This window comes from Ylistrum balloti, unplaced genomic scaffold (genome assembly GCF_031769215.1).
Source record: "Ylistrum balloti isolate Yb309-2 unplaced genomic scaffold, AGI_CSIRO_Ybal_v1 Utg371740, whole genome shotgun sequence".
NCBI lineage: Eukaryota > Metazoa > Mollusca > Bivalvia > Pectinida > Pectinidae > Ylistrum > Ylistrum balloti.
Window position 1 is genome coordinate 53506 of NW_026782874.1, and position 16509 is coordinate 70014.

The 16509-nt window shown below is 31.6% G+C and overlaps 1 protein-coding gene across 1 annotated transcript in view; it reads right to left on the minus strand.

The window, feature by feature from the left end:
- The window catches only part of LOC132563482 (voltage-dependent calcium channel type A subunit alpha-1-like), a gene marked incomplete at its 3' end in the record, with an annotated part of 94578 nt that overhangs the window by 51823 nt on the left and 26246 nt on the right, over positions 1-16509 (minus strand). Inside the window, exons 8-20 of the mRNA XM_060228241.1 lie at positions 13828-13943; positions 10777-10836; positions 9788-9905; positions 8772-8840; positions 8252-8379; positions 7869-7981; positions 6317-6429; positions 5481-5612; positions 5045-5117; positions 4660-4780; positions 4145-4245; positions 3606-3653; positions 16-137 (exon numbers count right to left, since the gene is read on the minus strand). Of these exons, the coding sequence (XP_060084224.1) occupies positions 16-137; positions 3606-3653; positions 4145-4245; positions 4660-4780; positions 5045-5117; positions 5481-5612; positions 6317-6429; positions 7869-7981; positions 8252-8379; positions 8772-8840; positions 9788-9905; positions 10777-10836; positions 13828-13943 (1314 nt within the window). The remainder of the gene's footprint in view (positions 1-15; positions 138-3605; positions 3654-4144; positions 4246-4659; positions 4781-5044; positions 5118-5480; positions 5613-6316; positions 6430-7868; positions 7982-8251; positions 8380-8771; positions 8841-9787; positions 9906-10776; positions 10837-13827; positions 13944-16509) is intronic.

Consider the following 16509-nt stretch of genomic DNA (forward strand, 5'->3'; position numbering starts at 1 on the left):
ATGATAACTTACTACGGAAAGTTTCCTGTTTTTGGGTCCTCATTGTTTGCAGGGGATGGTGGACATATATTGACTTGTGGAGGGAGGCCTGTTTCTGTCAGAGCTAGGGCTTCACGATTTTGTTCCTCCAGCATGCGCTGTAAAATACACAAACACTCAATCAGCAAAATCTCTTTCCCTTATACACCAACTGTAATTTCTAATGGATTTTTTTTTCAATTTTTCCTGACAAATATATTTCTTTTAAATAAATGCAAATCAAACTTCAGCAAATCCTCAAAATACTTGGTAGAAACATGTTACAGATTCTGTAGGATTTATGTAATTACAGAACTGATAATTCATAAAATTTTCTGTCAAATAAATCCATTTTTAATTTGATAGATTACTAATTAAAAAATATAAAGAAAAGAAAAGAAAAAAACATTTGTAAGCAGGGGACTTATGGAATTAAAAGATGTTTGAAGATATATATGCAATCAAAAAATCAATGTTTGGTTTTAAGCCTATTCTATTGTATTATGTATCATTAAAACATTAAAAGTCAATGATGTTATATATTAAGTCAATGACAGATTAAGTTATGAAGTATGCTACCAACCACGCGATAGCTACCTAGATTATAGATAATAAATATAAACACTTTTCAGCTTGTGTTTGATTTATGTATCATACAATCAATACAGAGGAGGTTATGGTACTGAACGTAACAAGATACATGTATAGATCTTATGCAAACACACATGGCTACAGATAGTCATGAAATGTACAATCTATGTAAATTTCAAAGATGAAATCTATCACATCATCTACTGACCTTGAGAACTGTAAAAATAAACATTGAATGAAGGTTCTACTGAGAATTTCAGCACAAAATCCACTGATAAGAGCATGTGTACGAGAAAGATCCATTTAAATTCGGATGACGTTAATAAAGTCCTAAATAGAATCTAATAATGAAAGTAGGACGGAAACAAACTGCTAAATTTTCCGCCCACTTATAGTAAATATAAATTATCAATGACAAAGCTTGAACAAAACACGTAGCTGTTAAATGGTATAAAAAGACTTGCAGCTTTATTGCACAGTAAACAGATATTCATGAATGAAGCAAAAGAAAGCAATTTTGAGATCCTCCCCTAATTTTAAAACAAGAAATGAACAATATCATGAGACTTTTGTGGGCTCTGGGGTCACTTAAATTGATGACAAGAGACCCCATGGGCCTGAATTGTTAACTGGTGCTGCTGTTTTTAAAGACAAGGATTCAGTGTTAATGTATGAAGCAAGGATTAATTAATACATGCCTAGGTTTCTTTATGAATGAGAGAAAATTTAATTTTGAGAAAAAGGTTGTTACAAAGTGGGATTGCACTTCACATGATAGATCACCATTATTGTTCTTGTAGAATATGCAAGAGAATATAATTTGCAAGGGCAATAAAACGTAGATGTTGTATTTATAAAAATATATAAATGCATATTCATGCCTTTCAAACAATTGTTCTTGTTAGTAGAGTGAAACCTGCTTAATCTGGCACCTTTAGAATCCATTGGTCAGATTAGACAAGAGGTCAGAAGATAAAGGGACATAATTATGTCAGAGTAGCAAATAGGAGAATTGACTTTAAAAGTCAAAAAGACTAATTCAGTTTATATTGCAGTCCTTTGTGTAGAACACAAATAGAGTTCACATTATGCCAAAATTCTGAAAAAAGGTAACAAAGTTTTGAAAAAGTAGGTTTAAAAATTGCCCCCCCTGAATTAGAACGTGTATGACTAGTCAGGGGATAGGACAAGACAGGTTTCACTGTACCTATTTATAGACAATCCAGCAATTACAATATCTTATGATAGTGGTAAAGAAAACGGAGTTAAAAAAAATACTGAATTACTTCAACCAAACTGAAACTGAATGTCCATGCTGGTCTTAACACATTGAGATATCCACTTAATATAAAAGTGAAAATACGCTTCAGATTGTTTATCTGTAGTTTTGATATCTGAGTCAGCAGTCAATTTCCCTCGTCAATTACAGACCACTTTTGATCTTACAGGTATAATTTTTCAGGTAAAACATACAACACAATTTATCTATATGACCTTTCTGTTTCAAAATTTAAAAATAAGATATATGAATTATGATATATATTCCTGTTCTCAAAAACTTCCATAATTGTTTAATATGTTAAAAACACTTTTCTGTTATATTTCCTTGACATACAAATTATTTACAACAATGATTTCTTGGTAGTGCAATTTCCTTGTTATCCAAATGGATTAAGATATTTCTTGAAATCATTTAGATGAAAACAAAAAACAGAACAAGGAAAACCCAAATGTCATTTATTTTTTTTTATTTCATATTTTGCAAAATACCTTTTTTTCTCCTACGTTTTTTCATTACCAAAATTTTTGTTTTATTTCCTTTTTTTTTTTTGGATAAAGAAAATCTCAAGGAAAGGAAGATATAAAACCATTTTTTAAAGTTCTTCTATTTAAAGGTGGCAGTTTTTTAAAACGTTTGAGAATACATTCGTAATGACTTCCAGTATCATACACTCTAAAGCAGGGTAAAACTTTATTAATCCTGTAAAAGTCAATGTCTTGGATACAGAATTTTTGTCATCAATACTTCCACCAAATCAAAATCTTAAAATACATTAATCATTTACTTCTCTTACAACCAGATAAAACGATAAATTTCTCAAATACCAGAGGTTCTGTTACATGAGAATATCTTGTTTACCTAACGTGACAAATTATACCTTCACCAATGAGAAACTGTTTTAAAATCAGGTGGCCATCTGGAACATATTTTATCTCTTGAATTCTTCTATAATTTCTTCGCCAAATTTAAGCTAGAGACTGATTCTATAATCTTATCATATACACTGTACACATCAAAGGGGATTTAATTTTTCTTTATTTGTGGTCTTTAAAGAAAGCACAAATTGATAAATGTACCTATTAACAGACATGCATAAAATTTTATCCCCATGAGACTAGCCCTGACTGTAACTACTATGAAATATTAGCCTGGTAAAACCATACAGTTAGAATCAAAACCAGAAAAGTTTCACAAAGTATAAATTTCCTCTACATTAAAGTAAGCTCTTTACTTTACCTTAATATTAAAACTTTGCTTTTAAAATCAAAACTATATCTAGACTGATATTTTTTAGTTTTATCACTACATTGGTTCAATCTATCAGATCACAATTCCACATTCCTATAAACAGGGAAAAGCTATGACAGATCAAATTTAAATATTTGTTGAAACAAATTTGGCTGATGTCAGAAAAAGACAAGTATAGATTATCATCAACAAACAAAGATCTGTTACTAAGTACTTGATCAGTTTTGTTCAGATTTACCTAAAATAATAATATTTTTCAAGAATTTTTTTACTTTCTTCTCTTTTTTATTACGTTCCTTTAAAGACTTTATTTACCAAATGAATGTTCCAGCTGGCCCCCAATTTTGCATCACTAAAATGCAAGGGTGATCAAAGTTTAATGCCATAACCACGATCTAGTTTCAAAGACAAGAATGTGAGTTTGAGGTGAAATAGAGATATAAAAGCTAAAGCCAAGGGAGATAACCTGATCTGTGAACTTTCCTTCCAATTCCTTTTTCAGTTCATTTTGCCGCTGTAATTCAAGAAGGGGTGCAAACACATGGAAAATTAAACTTAGCTACAGGGATTTAATGAAATTGAAATTGCAGCATGTGAAAAGCATGATTTGACAAAATATCACAGAAAATTTTCAATCTACAAAAAAATCATAATACATTGTAAAAACTTGTAAGATGTAACCATGGAAACCAAGGATGTTTCTATAGACACCTCCCTTAAGGAAGACAAGTAAAGTGAAATACTGAGTGAGGGCAGCAACAGAAAACCATCTAATAGCAAAACGAACAATTACTGATAAACAAAAAAACAATCAAATTTAATGATTGTTCTATTTAAGTGAAAAAAAGTTGTTGACTGGGTGTGATAATCTAAATATTACTAAAAAGCTTACTAAAAAGAAATTCATAAATTTTCATTTAACTACTTCTTTTAACATGAATCTTATCATAACATTTCAATTCATTATCCTAGAAAAAAACAATTGATGTTTGTTAATGTTCTTACCGCAATCTTCTGTCCATCCTCCTCTTCCTCTGCAGCAGTCAGCTCCTGAGCGTTGGCCAAGTTGTCAACAGCAATAGCCAAGAATACATTAAGCAGTGTGTCTGATTAGAGTTAAGGACAGTCATTTCATATGATGATAGGTGCATGTAAATCTTACACAACTTGAACATGGGCCTCAGGAGTCTTGTGCATGCACGTTTTAAACTATTATTGGACAGTGAGCCCATGACAACCAATTATAAATAAGGTTTCCTAAATGATCAATTTTGTTTCCAAACCCTACAATTTTTACTCAAGGACTCCTCAGAGTTTAAGTTCAAAGATTCAAATCAACAGGTGCAAAAAACGAAACACTTTGTCCCTGTGTATTATAATGAGAGTGTATTACTGTTAGGTATTTCTTAATCATTCTGTGGTTGATCAGTTGGAAACTGTAGTATACTCATGGTGTCTTATTGTCAAATAATCCTTATAATGCCAACAGTTATATGTGAATGCTGTTTTCAAAAGGATACAGTTACCAAACACAACCAGAATGATGAAGTATAATGAGTAGATCATTCCATGACCTTCGATACCACCGCCAGCACGGATACCACTGTACATGACCTCATTCCAATCCTCACCAGTCAGGATCTACACAATACAAAAGCTTTATATATAACAAATATCAAACTCATTTACACTGTAGTCTGTGAGGAGACAATTCAGTACCTCAAAAGGCACGGTGTGAGCTGATCAAAGGACAATCAAATAGTATTCATTGTCATATTTACTGAACAGCAATAACTAAGAGTGGGCTTATTACCAAGACTGAGCTTAATATGCCACAATCTATTGACAATGTTTTATATAAATCCAGCGACATTGACATATTCATCATTCATTAGTTAAACTTACCTGGAATACAGTGAGTAAAGCTCTTGGAAAGGTATCAAAGTGACTAGCTGGTCGACCATCTTCAAAATTCATTCTGAAATACAATATATATATATCTATTCTGATATGGCTTTATTACTAAACAAGTCAATTTGTGAGTTACATAAAACATTTTCCATTTTGATTTTTTTTTGTACCATGTCTAAGATTTTAATCATTAATCTCAATAATAACATAATACAAAAAACTATTTACTTTTGTATTTCCACTAAGGTATTACAATATTTGTAATAACTAACTCATTACGTGGGGAAATAAATGAGGATGGGGATGAATTATATAACTATATGGAAAATTCAGAAGGGGAAAACTGCTATTTAGCAGTTAACATAGCTTTAAGGACCTATTTCAGACAGATTAAACTTCACCATAGCAATATCTGATGTACAGTACTTACTCTCCTCCAAACAACTGCATCCCGAGGAGGGCAAAAATGAGGATGAAGAGGAAGAGAAGGAACAAGAGACTGACGATGGATCGCATACTGCTTAACAAGGACACCACCAGGTTCCGCAGGGATGCCCAGTACCTGTACAACAAGTTTTACATAGGTATGATGTTTAACAATCTTCTGTTATATAGTTACTGTCAATGAAAATCAAGAATATTGTAGCTTTATATGAACAAAGTAAAAATCGATTTGTTTCCATTCTTCAGAGAAATAATAAGCTTCAGTCAAAATGTAAGATTAAATCTGAACTAACACCAAGAATTGATTAAAACAATGCTCTATTGATTTTGGTAATTCTTGAACTTGTATATCTATAGGAAAAATTATTTCAAAATCTTTATTATTATTAAAACAGTTGTATCCTTTATTATCAACTCTCCATCAATTTTTAAGAGACAAAATGCATTTTTTATTTCATAACAAAATCATACTACTCAAATACATCACCACTACTTTCCAGCATTTAACAAGTGCTAAATTTTCCAATAATATTCACCTTGGAAAGCTTGATTGTATCTAATGCATGTTATGTAGTCAATTCAGACATATCTTTGTTTAAACTATGAAATGATAATTCTGCAAACTCTTGGATTCGGTAATAGTCTCTTCAATTCAACACATAAAACGAAATGTATTTTTCTAATATCCCATTGGGCTGTGCTTTAAAATGAAATTATTTGGATTTGTATCAAAATAGAAGGGAATTTCTTCATAATACAAAAAATTTTAAACATATCTACCAGAACTATCCAGAACTTAAAATGTGATATCAAACAACAAACCTGGTAACTTTGAATATTCTTAGAAGTCTTAAAGCTCTGAGGGTACTTATACCAAAGGAGGCGCCATCTTTGTACTCGGACCAGATCACTTCAAAGATGCTTCCCACGATGACCTGTTAACAGATTTAGCCTTTTATAGCAGTTGTATAATATTTGTCAAAATATAAGATTGCAACAAGGAACAATAATATTACTTTGTAAATCAGAAGATATCTGCGAAGAATTCTGTTTGCAAAATATGCGTATCTTTTATTCTCTCATTTCCACCTGTGTCAGATAGGCCTGTCCAGGGCAATAAACATGGTCATGATAGACGTTTATTACACAGGCGCCTGTGTAATAAAGCCTCGCGCGCGGAGTAATTCATAGTTTTTTCCCGCGCACTCATCGACTATGTCCTCGTCATCCGCTTCATCCACAAACACGCATAGTCGATTGGAGTCATTGTTTGCAGGCTTGTATTAACAAAACTGTTTTATAAATATCACCAACCCTGGGACTCAGCCTTTCCGCCGTCGTCCACGTGTGATTGAAAGTGACAGTGACTAACTTTCCTCCTGTCGGAGTCACAAGTGACGTAAGTGACGTCATCTCACAAGCAAAGCAAGAATTCCATTCATAAATGTGTAAGATTTGTAAGATTACTATTGACAGTGAAGTAGTATTAATAACTTGACCAACATGTTCAAAGATGTAAAAAGTGTTTAAGATATATTATACATTGAGCAATAGTAAATATTAAAAAGAAAAGCATTGTTTTATTGTGTGTTTTAAGGCACTATATTTGAACGCGTACGCATGTCTCTGGGTGATATATTTGACAGGGTATTTGACCCAGCCCGCTTGAAGAAAAAACAGTTAAACACTGACGTTGGATGTTTACATTCAAAGTCCATATTATGTTTTCGACCGCAAACATAGTTTGTTAAATTCGGGAATGGAGAATCTATTTCAGCATTTTTTTTTATGCATATGGCCCAAGGAAAAAAATAGAAATCTGAAAAATGGCGGCGTCCAGTGATGGCTACCGCGAGGTGAATGCAAATATTTGATAATATGAGATTAGAAATGAGAGAAAAAAACTCTTTTCTATATGGGTATGTAGGTCAGGTTTTACCACATTTTGTGACCCCTCGGGTGGAATATCCCTATCCTACATACCCATATAGAAAAGAGTCTTATGTTCTGTCCTAATCTTACAAACATTTCAGTTTCAAACCTGAAAAAAACTTCGGTCATTTATCTCCCATTAAAACAGTGTACTGCAGGTCTTTATAACTTGCTAAAAATAACTTTCAATTCAACAGGACTTTTTAAAACAATCAAAATCTACAAAATTATCGAAATATATGTAAGAATAAGAATTATCTCCCCTTAGACCAGTGGATATTTCTGGATTTCTTTTGTTTGTTTGGTTTTTTTTAAAGGAAAAAACAGTTTGCCCACTTTTCAATGTAAACATATGGTAAAAATTAATTCAAGCTCAGCACACAGTTTCTGAACACACAAATAATGTCTGGCAAACAAATGTTGACAGTATTGATATACTTACAACACAATCAAATATATTGAATGAGGACTGGAGATATATCCGGATGCCTAGACCATACATTTTCAGAATCATCTCCATCAGGAAGAAAGCTAGGAATACAAACTCTGTCACATCTGTAACAGGAAATAAACCAATTTTAAGATTCAGATTATTCTATGCTTGAATACATGTTTTTTTTATGATATTTTTAAAATCTTTGAAGTAAAAGACAAAAGAAAATCTTGAATTTCACAGATTATGTACAGAAAATAAAAATTGATAAATAATCTACAAGAAAGTTCAACAAACTGACTTAATTATTATAAAAGGATAAAGATTTGTTGGATGATAAAAAGTCTTTAAGATAAAAAATTTAATGCTGCTTCGTAAGGTTTGAAACTTACATAAAAATAGGGTGTGCCATTCAGCCTGGCCATAATGTTCTGAAGCTGTACATACTGTATTGAGGAATACTAGTACGATAACTGACCAGTAAAAAGGCTGGCTCTTAACTAAGTGACGTGTTGAAATTCTGAAATAGAAATTTTATTTAAAAAGTTAAAAACCTTGATTCATGAATTTTCAATAAGAAGATTTCATTTGTGTCATTAAAATTGTGATTAGCAGGAAGGACTTTTTACTGTGATTTTAAAACATAACAAAAAAATACAATCTGTTTTTTAACTGACATGTTCAACTAAATAACAAAATATGGTGATCATTAACCAAAAAAGGAGACGGGGAAATGCATGTACACTAAAATCTAAAGCAAGGACCTGTAGGCAGAGTAATGCTATGGCAAGGGCGGGGGTTAATTACAGGACAAAGAATTGTCTTTTGTATTATCAACATTTTCATTCACAAGTTAAATGCAGATATCTCCGCCTATCAATTCAATTTTTCCATTATTAAGCATCAATCTACCTGAATCTTTTTTCTGCACGCCAAAATGATGAAAATCGACCTCCTGATGCTCTTCTGCTAGCTAAAGTTCTCCCTCCTAAGGAATTAGCTACAGGAAATAAAACAACATCATAAGCATATCTTTTTCTGATATCAGCCAAAATACCTCTGTTCAATTCTCCAAAAAATTAGAATCTTTCCATTATACAGTGACAACAACCTTGAATTTCATAATAACATATTCTACAATATTATTCCAGTGATGACCTCCCACTTCATCTCCAAGTTTTACACTTTTCACTATAACAGACTGGCTGAGTAATGAATAATTCATGATAATTATCGCCAGTCCTCCTGATCATTAACAATACATAATAATTTCCATGAATATCCCTAGATGACAATAATTCATACTTCAGTATGTATACTCCTCGATAGATACCAAAAATACACAAATATATCTTTCCTCATTTACCCATAATTTTCACCTTTATCTATATAGATATATTTTTAGGTATCACCTGTAAAAAATTGTATTGATAAACGCTTAATTTAGATAAATCCTTCTGTGATGTCACACTTTCCAGAGCTTTGTAATCTGTTTCATTTTATATAGTAGGCTCCAGTTTTGGAGTTTACATCTCACCATAGCATTTTGGAGTGTGTTTGCTAATCACTTGACAAAGACTACGGATAAGGATGGAAAATTTTGTAAATGGAGCAAATTTAATATGATCTTTTATATTACATATGGGTAGTAAAACACCAAGGTTGATCCATTGTCATCATAGAATATAAAATGTAATCTTCAAAGGAACATATCAGTCAGTGATTTCTCAGTTATTTTCACCTAACACAAGCTAAAGATCAATTAAATTACTTCGTTTGTTCTTTCAAGTTTGTCAATAAATGTTCCAGGGGTGCAGAGAGCAATAGTGAGCATAATCCAAGATAGATAAAACAGGAAATACCTAGCACTGGGTAGTGAGAAAAAGCCATCTTCTACAAATGCTTATTATATCAGATAAACTTTATACTTACAATGTATATTTATTTCTGACAATAAATCATCGTCATTGTCTTCATTATTTTCATCGCTAGTGTCTCGTCCTTCCTTGATCTGTTTCACTTTTCTCACTGCTGCCTGTCTTCTTGCTGTAAGTAAACATATCACTTCACTATTGTAACTTCTGACAAATCAACTTTTCAATGGAATCCTTTAAAATTTTGTATATATTAATATGGTCTTCATTTTACCAAACCTCTGGTGAGATTGAATTATAAATCTGTGACAAGTTTCATAAATCTTGGATGAAATGGAAGCAAATGTAAGATTCTGTTTATCACACAACTTAAATACTTTTGCAAACATTTGTGAGAACAAAATTTTAATAAATAGATGCTATCATACAAAGTGTAAATTGGCAATAATCTCATTTTAAAACGCTTTCTTTGGTGACATCACAATGCATTTGACATCATGAAGCCATGAAGTAAATCACAGTTACAGATCCCATAGATCATATAACACCCGTTTTATAGATGCAATGGTGTAATTACATTGATAACAGGCTAGTTATATGATAATTTAATAAATATACCTTCTACAATTCTCTAATATACACACCTTCTATAATTCTCTATTATATACATACCTTCTATAATTCTCTAATATGATATACATACCTTCTACAATTCTCTAATATGATATACATACCTTCTACAATTCTCTAATATGATATACACACCTTCTACAATTCTCTAATATGATATACATACCTTCTATAATTCTCTAATATGATATACATACTTCTATAATTCTCTAATATGATATACATACTTCTATAATTCTCTAATATGATATACATACCTTCTATAATTCTCTAATATGATATACATACCTTCTATAATTCTCTAATATGATATACATACCTTCTATAATTCTCTTAATATGATATACACACCTTCTATAATTCTCTAATATGATATACATACCTTCTATAATTCTCTAATATGATATACATACCTTCTATAATTCTAAGTTTATCTTCATCTGTTGTTCTTTCTTCATTAAGTATTACTTCCTCTGCAAGATTTTAATAGATAAGTATTTGGTATATATATACCTGTAGGTAAAAGTATTCCCTATATATGACCATGTTTGTAGATCTAGTTGGCTAAACTGTTTTCCTTTTGATCAAATTAACTTGTAATTGTTTAGAGCTGCAAGGCAGTTTGAATTTTAAATTTACTGACCTGTAAATAATTGTGATCCTTTTTGCCTTTAACAAACTCTCTGAAGTGAATATATTTACCAGAAACAGAAAAAGATCTTTCTGACAAAATGTTAGAAAGGACAAATTCTTCACTGCATACATTGCCTTTTTTTCAGAACTTAATCTTGTCAATAATCAATGCCTTTTCAAAAAACGAAACAAAACAAACTGGAGAATAAATAATATAAAACATAAAACTGACATCTTTAAACACAGTGAAGAAATTTTAATACTGCATTAATTCCAACATATCCCTGAAATACAGTAGCAAGCAGTATACTTTAGATATATGACATATCTACATCATGATCAGCCATGATAAAAGGACACAACAGACATCAAGTCCTCAATCATCTTGTCTAAGAACCAACGTTACAAAACATTTGATTAAACTATGTGAAGATAAGGTAATATGCTTATAGTTATTCATATATAGGTTGTATATATATGTACAGTTATAATACTTAAAGAGTAAATCGTGGAAATTTTAGTCTGTATCGAACATTAGATCAGGGCCATTCAATGGAATTAGGATTTTTTCCCCTTTATTTTTGATAAAAATATTAAAATCACTTTCTTGGACAATGAACAATCCAATTTTCAAGAAAAATATCTTGTGTGATAGGATAAAATATATCTCATAATAGGTAGAGACAGAATCAGAATATTACATGCTAAACTTGACACAATGTTTCTAAATTAATCTAATGATTCACGGTTAAATGTCTGCAATTTCTAAAAAATACAAAAAGATTCAACAATATAAATGAGTGATTTGTTTAGTATACAGAAAAATTTACCAACGTATTGATAAATATGTGTGTGTGTAACATGCATGCACAAAGAGCAGGCAAACAAATAACCTAAAAGCTGTGTCACTTTCTACAAGAATTAATTTTGCCTGAGTTGTGTCCCCTGATATCCTGCACTGTAAAAGCTCAAGCTTAGTAGCAAACGGTAGTTATCACACATGCAAAAAGTGAAACTCATCTGCTAGGAAAACAAGTCTGTTATTTTCAGATATTTATATGTATGTATACAACAAAAGCTGTTGATTCAAAAAGCATGGATGAGGAATTTCTCGAAGGAATTAAACTCTCATTACCAGTAATCATAGTTTCAGCAAACAACACTGCTTCATATAACACTACCATGGTTTTATGTGTTAGTGACCTACTGATTAACAGCAATACAAAGCCATTACATAGATATTTTGAAGTCATCATTGTTATTTTTAACTCTACAAATAAATGTAATTTTATACAGAGATACCCTTATGTCTAAACCTACATTAGTCTCAGATAGTTATCAGTTCAAACCATCAATAAATAAAAAAAAAAGACATCTTTTTCCCATATCAGCCATCAAAAGTGTTTTGTGACAAGTCATTTAAATAAATATAAAACACAAAATCGACAACAAGAAAAAAAATCTATACATTCCTTTTTTTCAGTGAAAATGTCTGTTTTTGTGTCCCATTTATCCCATGTACATACATATATGTTGTAGGTTTTGATATAAGCTTGCATCAAACAAAAATTACATCTAGATAAAGATGTATGTTTAAGAAAGGAAGACAAGAGATTGATCATCAAGTACTGATTACCCATAAGACTTATAGCATGCATCAACAATTTTCTAAATGGACTGCCCAACAGACATTTTTACTGAGAACGTGTTCTTCAGTATCATTCATCCTCTGTCAAGAGTTGTAATATCACACATAAATTTAACATACCCTCCTCTGTGTTAGCAATATGAGACAAGAATGAAATAATTAAAAGATGTTTATCAAAAGTACAAAATAAACAATGTATGTTTAATTATTACATATTATGCATCATTTGGAAAAAGACTTAATTCTTTTATGCAAACTCTCTTAAAAATCTGGAGTCGAAACATTTTGAAAATATTTCAATTAAATGTATTCTTTTAAGCAACATTTTGCAGAGAACATAGAGAGATCAGTTTGATGTAATCAATGGCACTTATTCAAAAGCAATTTATTTGACTCAATTTGGAATTGAACCTAAAAATAGCCCATGATTCTCTGGGAGAATTTCAAATTAGAGGAAGATTGTAGTTTGTCATTTAGGTCCATGAACAGATGTGATTTATCAACTCTACAAAACAAATAGACTTTGAGACTTAATTGGATTTTAAATATTGCCTGATACAAATGAATGTTTGATTTCAGGAACAAAATTCCAATACTAACTCTGCTTCAGTAATCCATTGTCATGTATTAAAAGTACCAGCATATAACACAATTTTAATGATTATTGACTTTCCAGCAGCTGAAGCAAACGCTGCCAACGTTCAGTAACATGATTCTAATTTCAACAAACTAATTCACATGTTCCCTCCTTTTCAATTTTTGCATTACTATCGACTAATTGGTGTTAAATGAACAAAGCATTGGAAATTCAAGAGCTAAAATGATTTCTACAAATGTTTTGAATGTTGAAATATTGAATATCCTCATTGTTGAAAAAAGACTGCACTATCCTGAAATTTATCCCCGAAAGAAAAGAAGGAAAAATTTTTTAACCGGTTTTGAGATAGGCCTTGTTTATTAAATTCTTGTTTGTAACAATACATAATACTTCATTTCAATATTTTATTTCATCAGCCTATTCTTTAAATTCTTTTTCAACTTTAATTTTCAAGAAAAAATCAGTTTTTATATCACCTGTACAACCATGGCAATGTTAAAAGACAACATGACGGGGGAAAGCGAGGCGCCAGGTCGACACTATTGTTTTAGCATACTCACACCTAATGCAAAATGGACTCTTTACCTGCTTTCAATATCCAATTTAAATATCCTTCTAGCTCCCGCTGTATTTGTTGATGTCTGCGTAATTTGAAGAAAGCACGGCGGTTTTCAACTCTCTCTCTTTCTTTGGCAAATTCACTGAAAAGAAGAAAAGTTAAACCCAAATTAAAGTTTAGTCCTAGAACCTAATTGATTAAAACTTGAAACAACCTGGTTCAACTTATTTGAACCTGAAGGGATATACTAACTTGTATTTGAACCTGAAGGGATATACTAACTTGTATTTGAACCTGAAGGGATATACTAACTTGTATTTGAACCTGAAGGGATATACTAACTTGTATTTGAACCTGAAGGGATATACTAACTTGTATTTTTAATTATTTCAAAGATTAAAATTTGCAACATATCGGGTAAACAACCCGATTCTCAAATGTAGGATGAGATGTTAACAGAACTAAGATAAGTATACTGTATATTTTTACAAAAGATTGTGACCTATTGTGACTATGCAGATGACCTTGACATTGACCTACTTTAGCCATGTGAATTTAATTTGAATTGAACTTACTTTAACATGATCGCCTAGAGTTTGACCTACGGCAGCTATGTGACCTTGAGTTTTCCCTATATGTAACCAGATTACCTTGAGATTGCCCCACTGTAGTCATGTGACTTAGCTGGAGTTTGTCAGTTTGACCTACATGAAATTTGGCTTTTGATTGTGTTTGATAAAACGTTGCCAAGTCTGACCTTAATTAGACCAGAGACTACTGAATTCCTCAACAGTCCTCAATATATCAATATAAATAAGCACAGAAAAAAATCAATATATTTGGATGATATCGTCAACAAAATATAGTGCACCAACTACCTTTGATCACTGCTCAGTACCATCTTGTGTAAAAGAATGAGACTATTTCCTACAGACATTATCAATACGAGTGTCTAGACTGTCACCATGGATACCCGCCAACATCAAATGTCTGCCTTCTAAACTGCCAACCTAATACAAAGTTATCTTTGTTGTATTCCAATAATCTTTTAAAAAATTTGTGATAAATGGCAACCATGTTTAAATTTATCAACTCCTAAAGCAAGTTCAACTAATTTGGTTGCATAATGATACATAACAAAATCTTCAGTGAAAAATTCAGGATCAAAGGTATTTCTTTTCCTTGATTGAAGATGGGGTAAAATTGGGCAAGGAAACTGTTAAGATTGTGTTTTTGGGGGATTTTTTAATGCAATGAAAATGAGGTAGAATTTCCAGATTTGGACAGTTTCCAAAAAATTCTGATTTCCTGATTGGCTAGTTTTTAAAGCTGTCTGATGTACCATACATATCTGTAAGCTTCAGCAAACTGAAAAACACAGAACATCTAAAACAAAAAGCAAACATGAACAATGCTTGCTGAAATCAATGGGAAAATTGTTGTATCTGGCCATGTGTATGTGTATGGTATACAACCTTCCTATAGATTGGGTAATAAAGACAACTGAAGAGCACAACCACAGCTAGGACTTAAGATCAATATTCACGTACAGGTTTAGCAGGTACAGGGAAAACCTAGTTGTAATGTAGGACATTGTTACAGTGAGCCTTCTGATGTTGGCAATTAAAAAATTGGATTTTTTCCTTAAAATATTGATTTTGAAATTATATGATTTTAGTGTGTTAAAACAAAGAGATAGAAAGGACTATATACACAATGCAGTTTGGTAATATTTACAGTGTAGTCAATTACATAACACAGCACTACACAGGTTTACACTCTTAATGATTGTACAAGGCACAATTATTTTCATATACATGTACGCATTTACGACAAATTATTGGCAATGAAAATCATCTAAGCTCAAAATGTTTACATGAAATTTTCAGCAATAAACATTTATCTAAAACATTCAGGATTAAAAGCTTTGTTTGCTTTTTTTCAGATATCCATGTCTGTGTGTCAGCCATTTACCAACTCACCTGATTGAGTCAGGTCAACCTGAATTGGACTTTCATTACCTACTTGGATTGTGATGCTAGAATCACATGATATTTGTTTACTTTTGATTACCATTTAAATAATTGAAATAAATTTTTGGATCTGCTATGGTCAAAATAATGTTAAAACATTACACAATCTTTATACACAAGATATTTCTTTGTCGCTGACCTGTTAAAACATCCTTTTGCCTTTGATTTCAAAGGATATGACCAGATATATGAATATAGGTTGGCGACATTGAAAACAAGGAAATTTCAAATGCTGGGATCAATGTGCCATGAAAGGGGAGATAACATTGTTTTATATTTTTCTTGTATTTACCTTCAGGTTAACATTTCACATCTGACACCAGGTCGAATGGTATACTGGTATGGACAACGATATTACATTTGCAGGAGCTAAAGTGTGGGTGGACTAATATTACCAGGGACGGACTTATTGCCAATAAATTCTTCATCATCAACCTCAACAATTGAGTTTTATGGCCGCCATTGTGACCTCATTACAAAATATTCAATTTCCTCATAGTCAGATGTTTCCAATGCCCTTAATATGCCTGATGGTTTTGTCACTGCTAATCTTGGTCTCATATACACTGTAAACATGACATAACTTTTGGATTGTTCAAGATTTACATGGAAACTGACGTAGATAAAGCAGAAGACCATTACCGGCCCAGAACTCCTGGTTCTATTGTCCCTCTA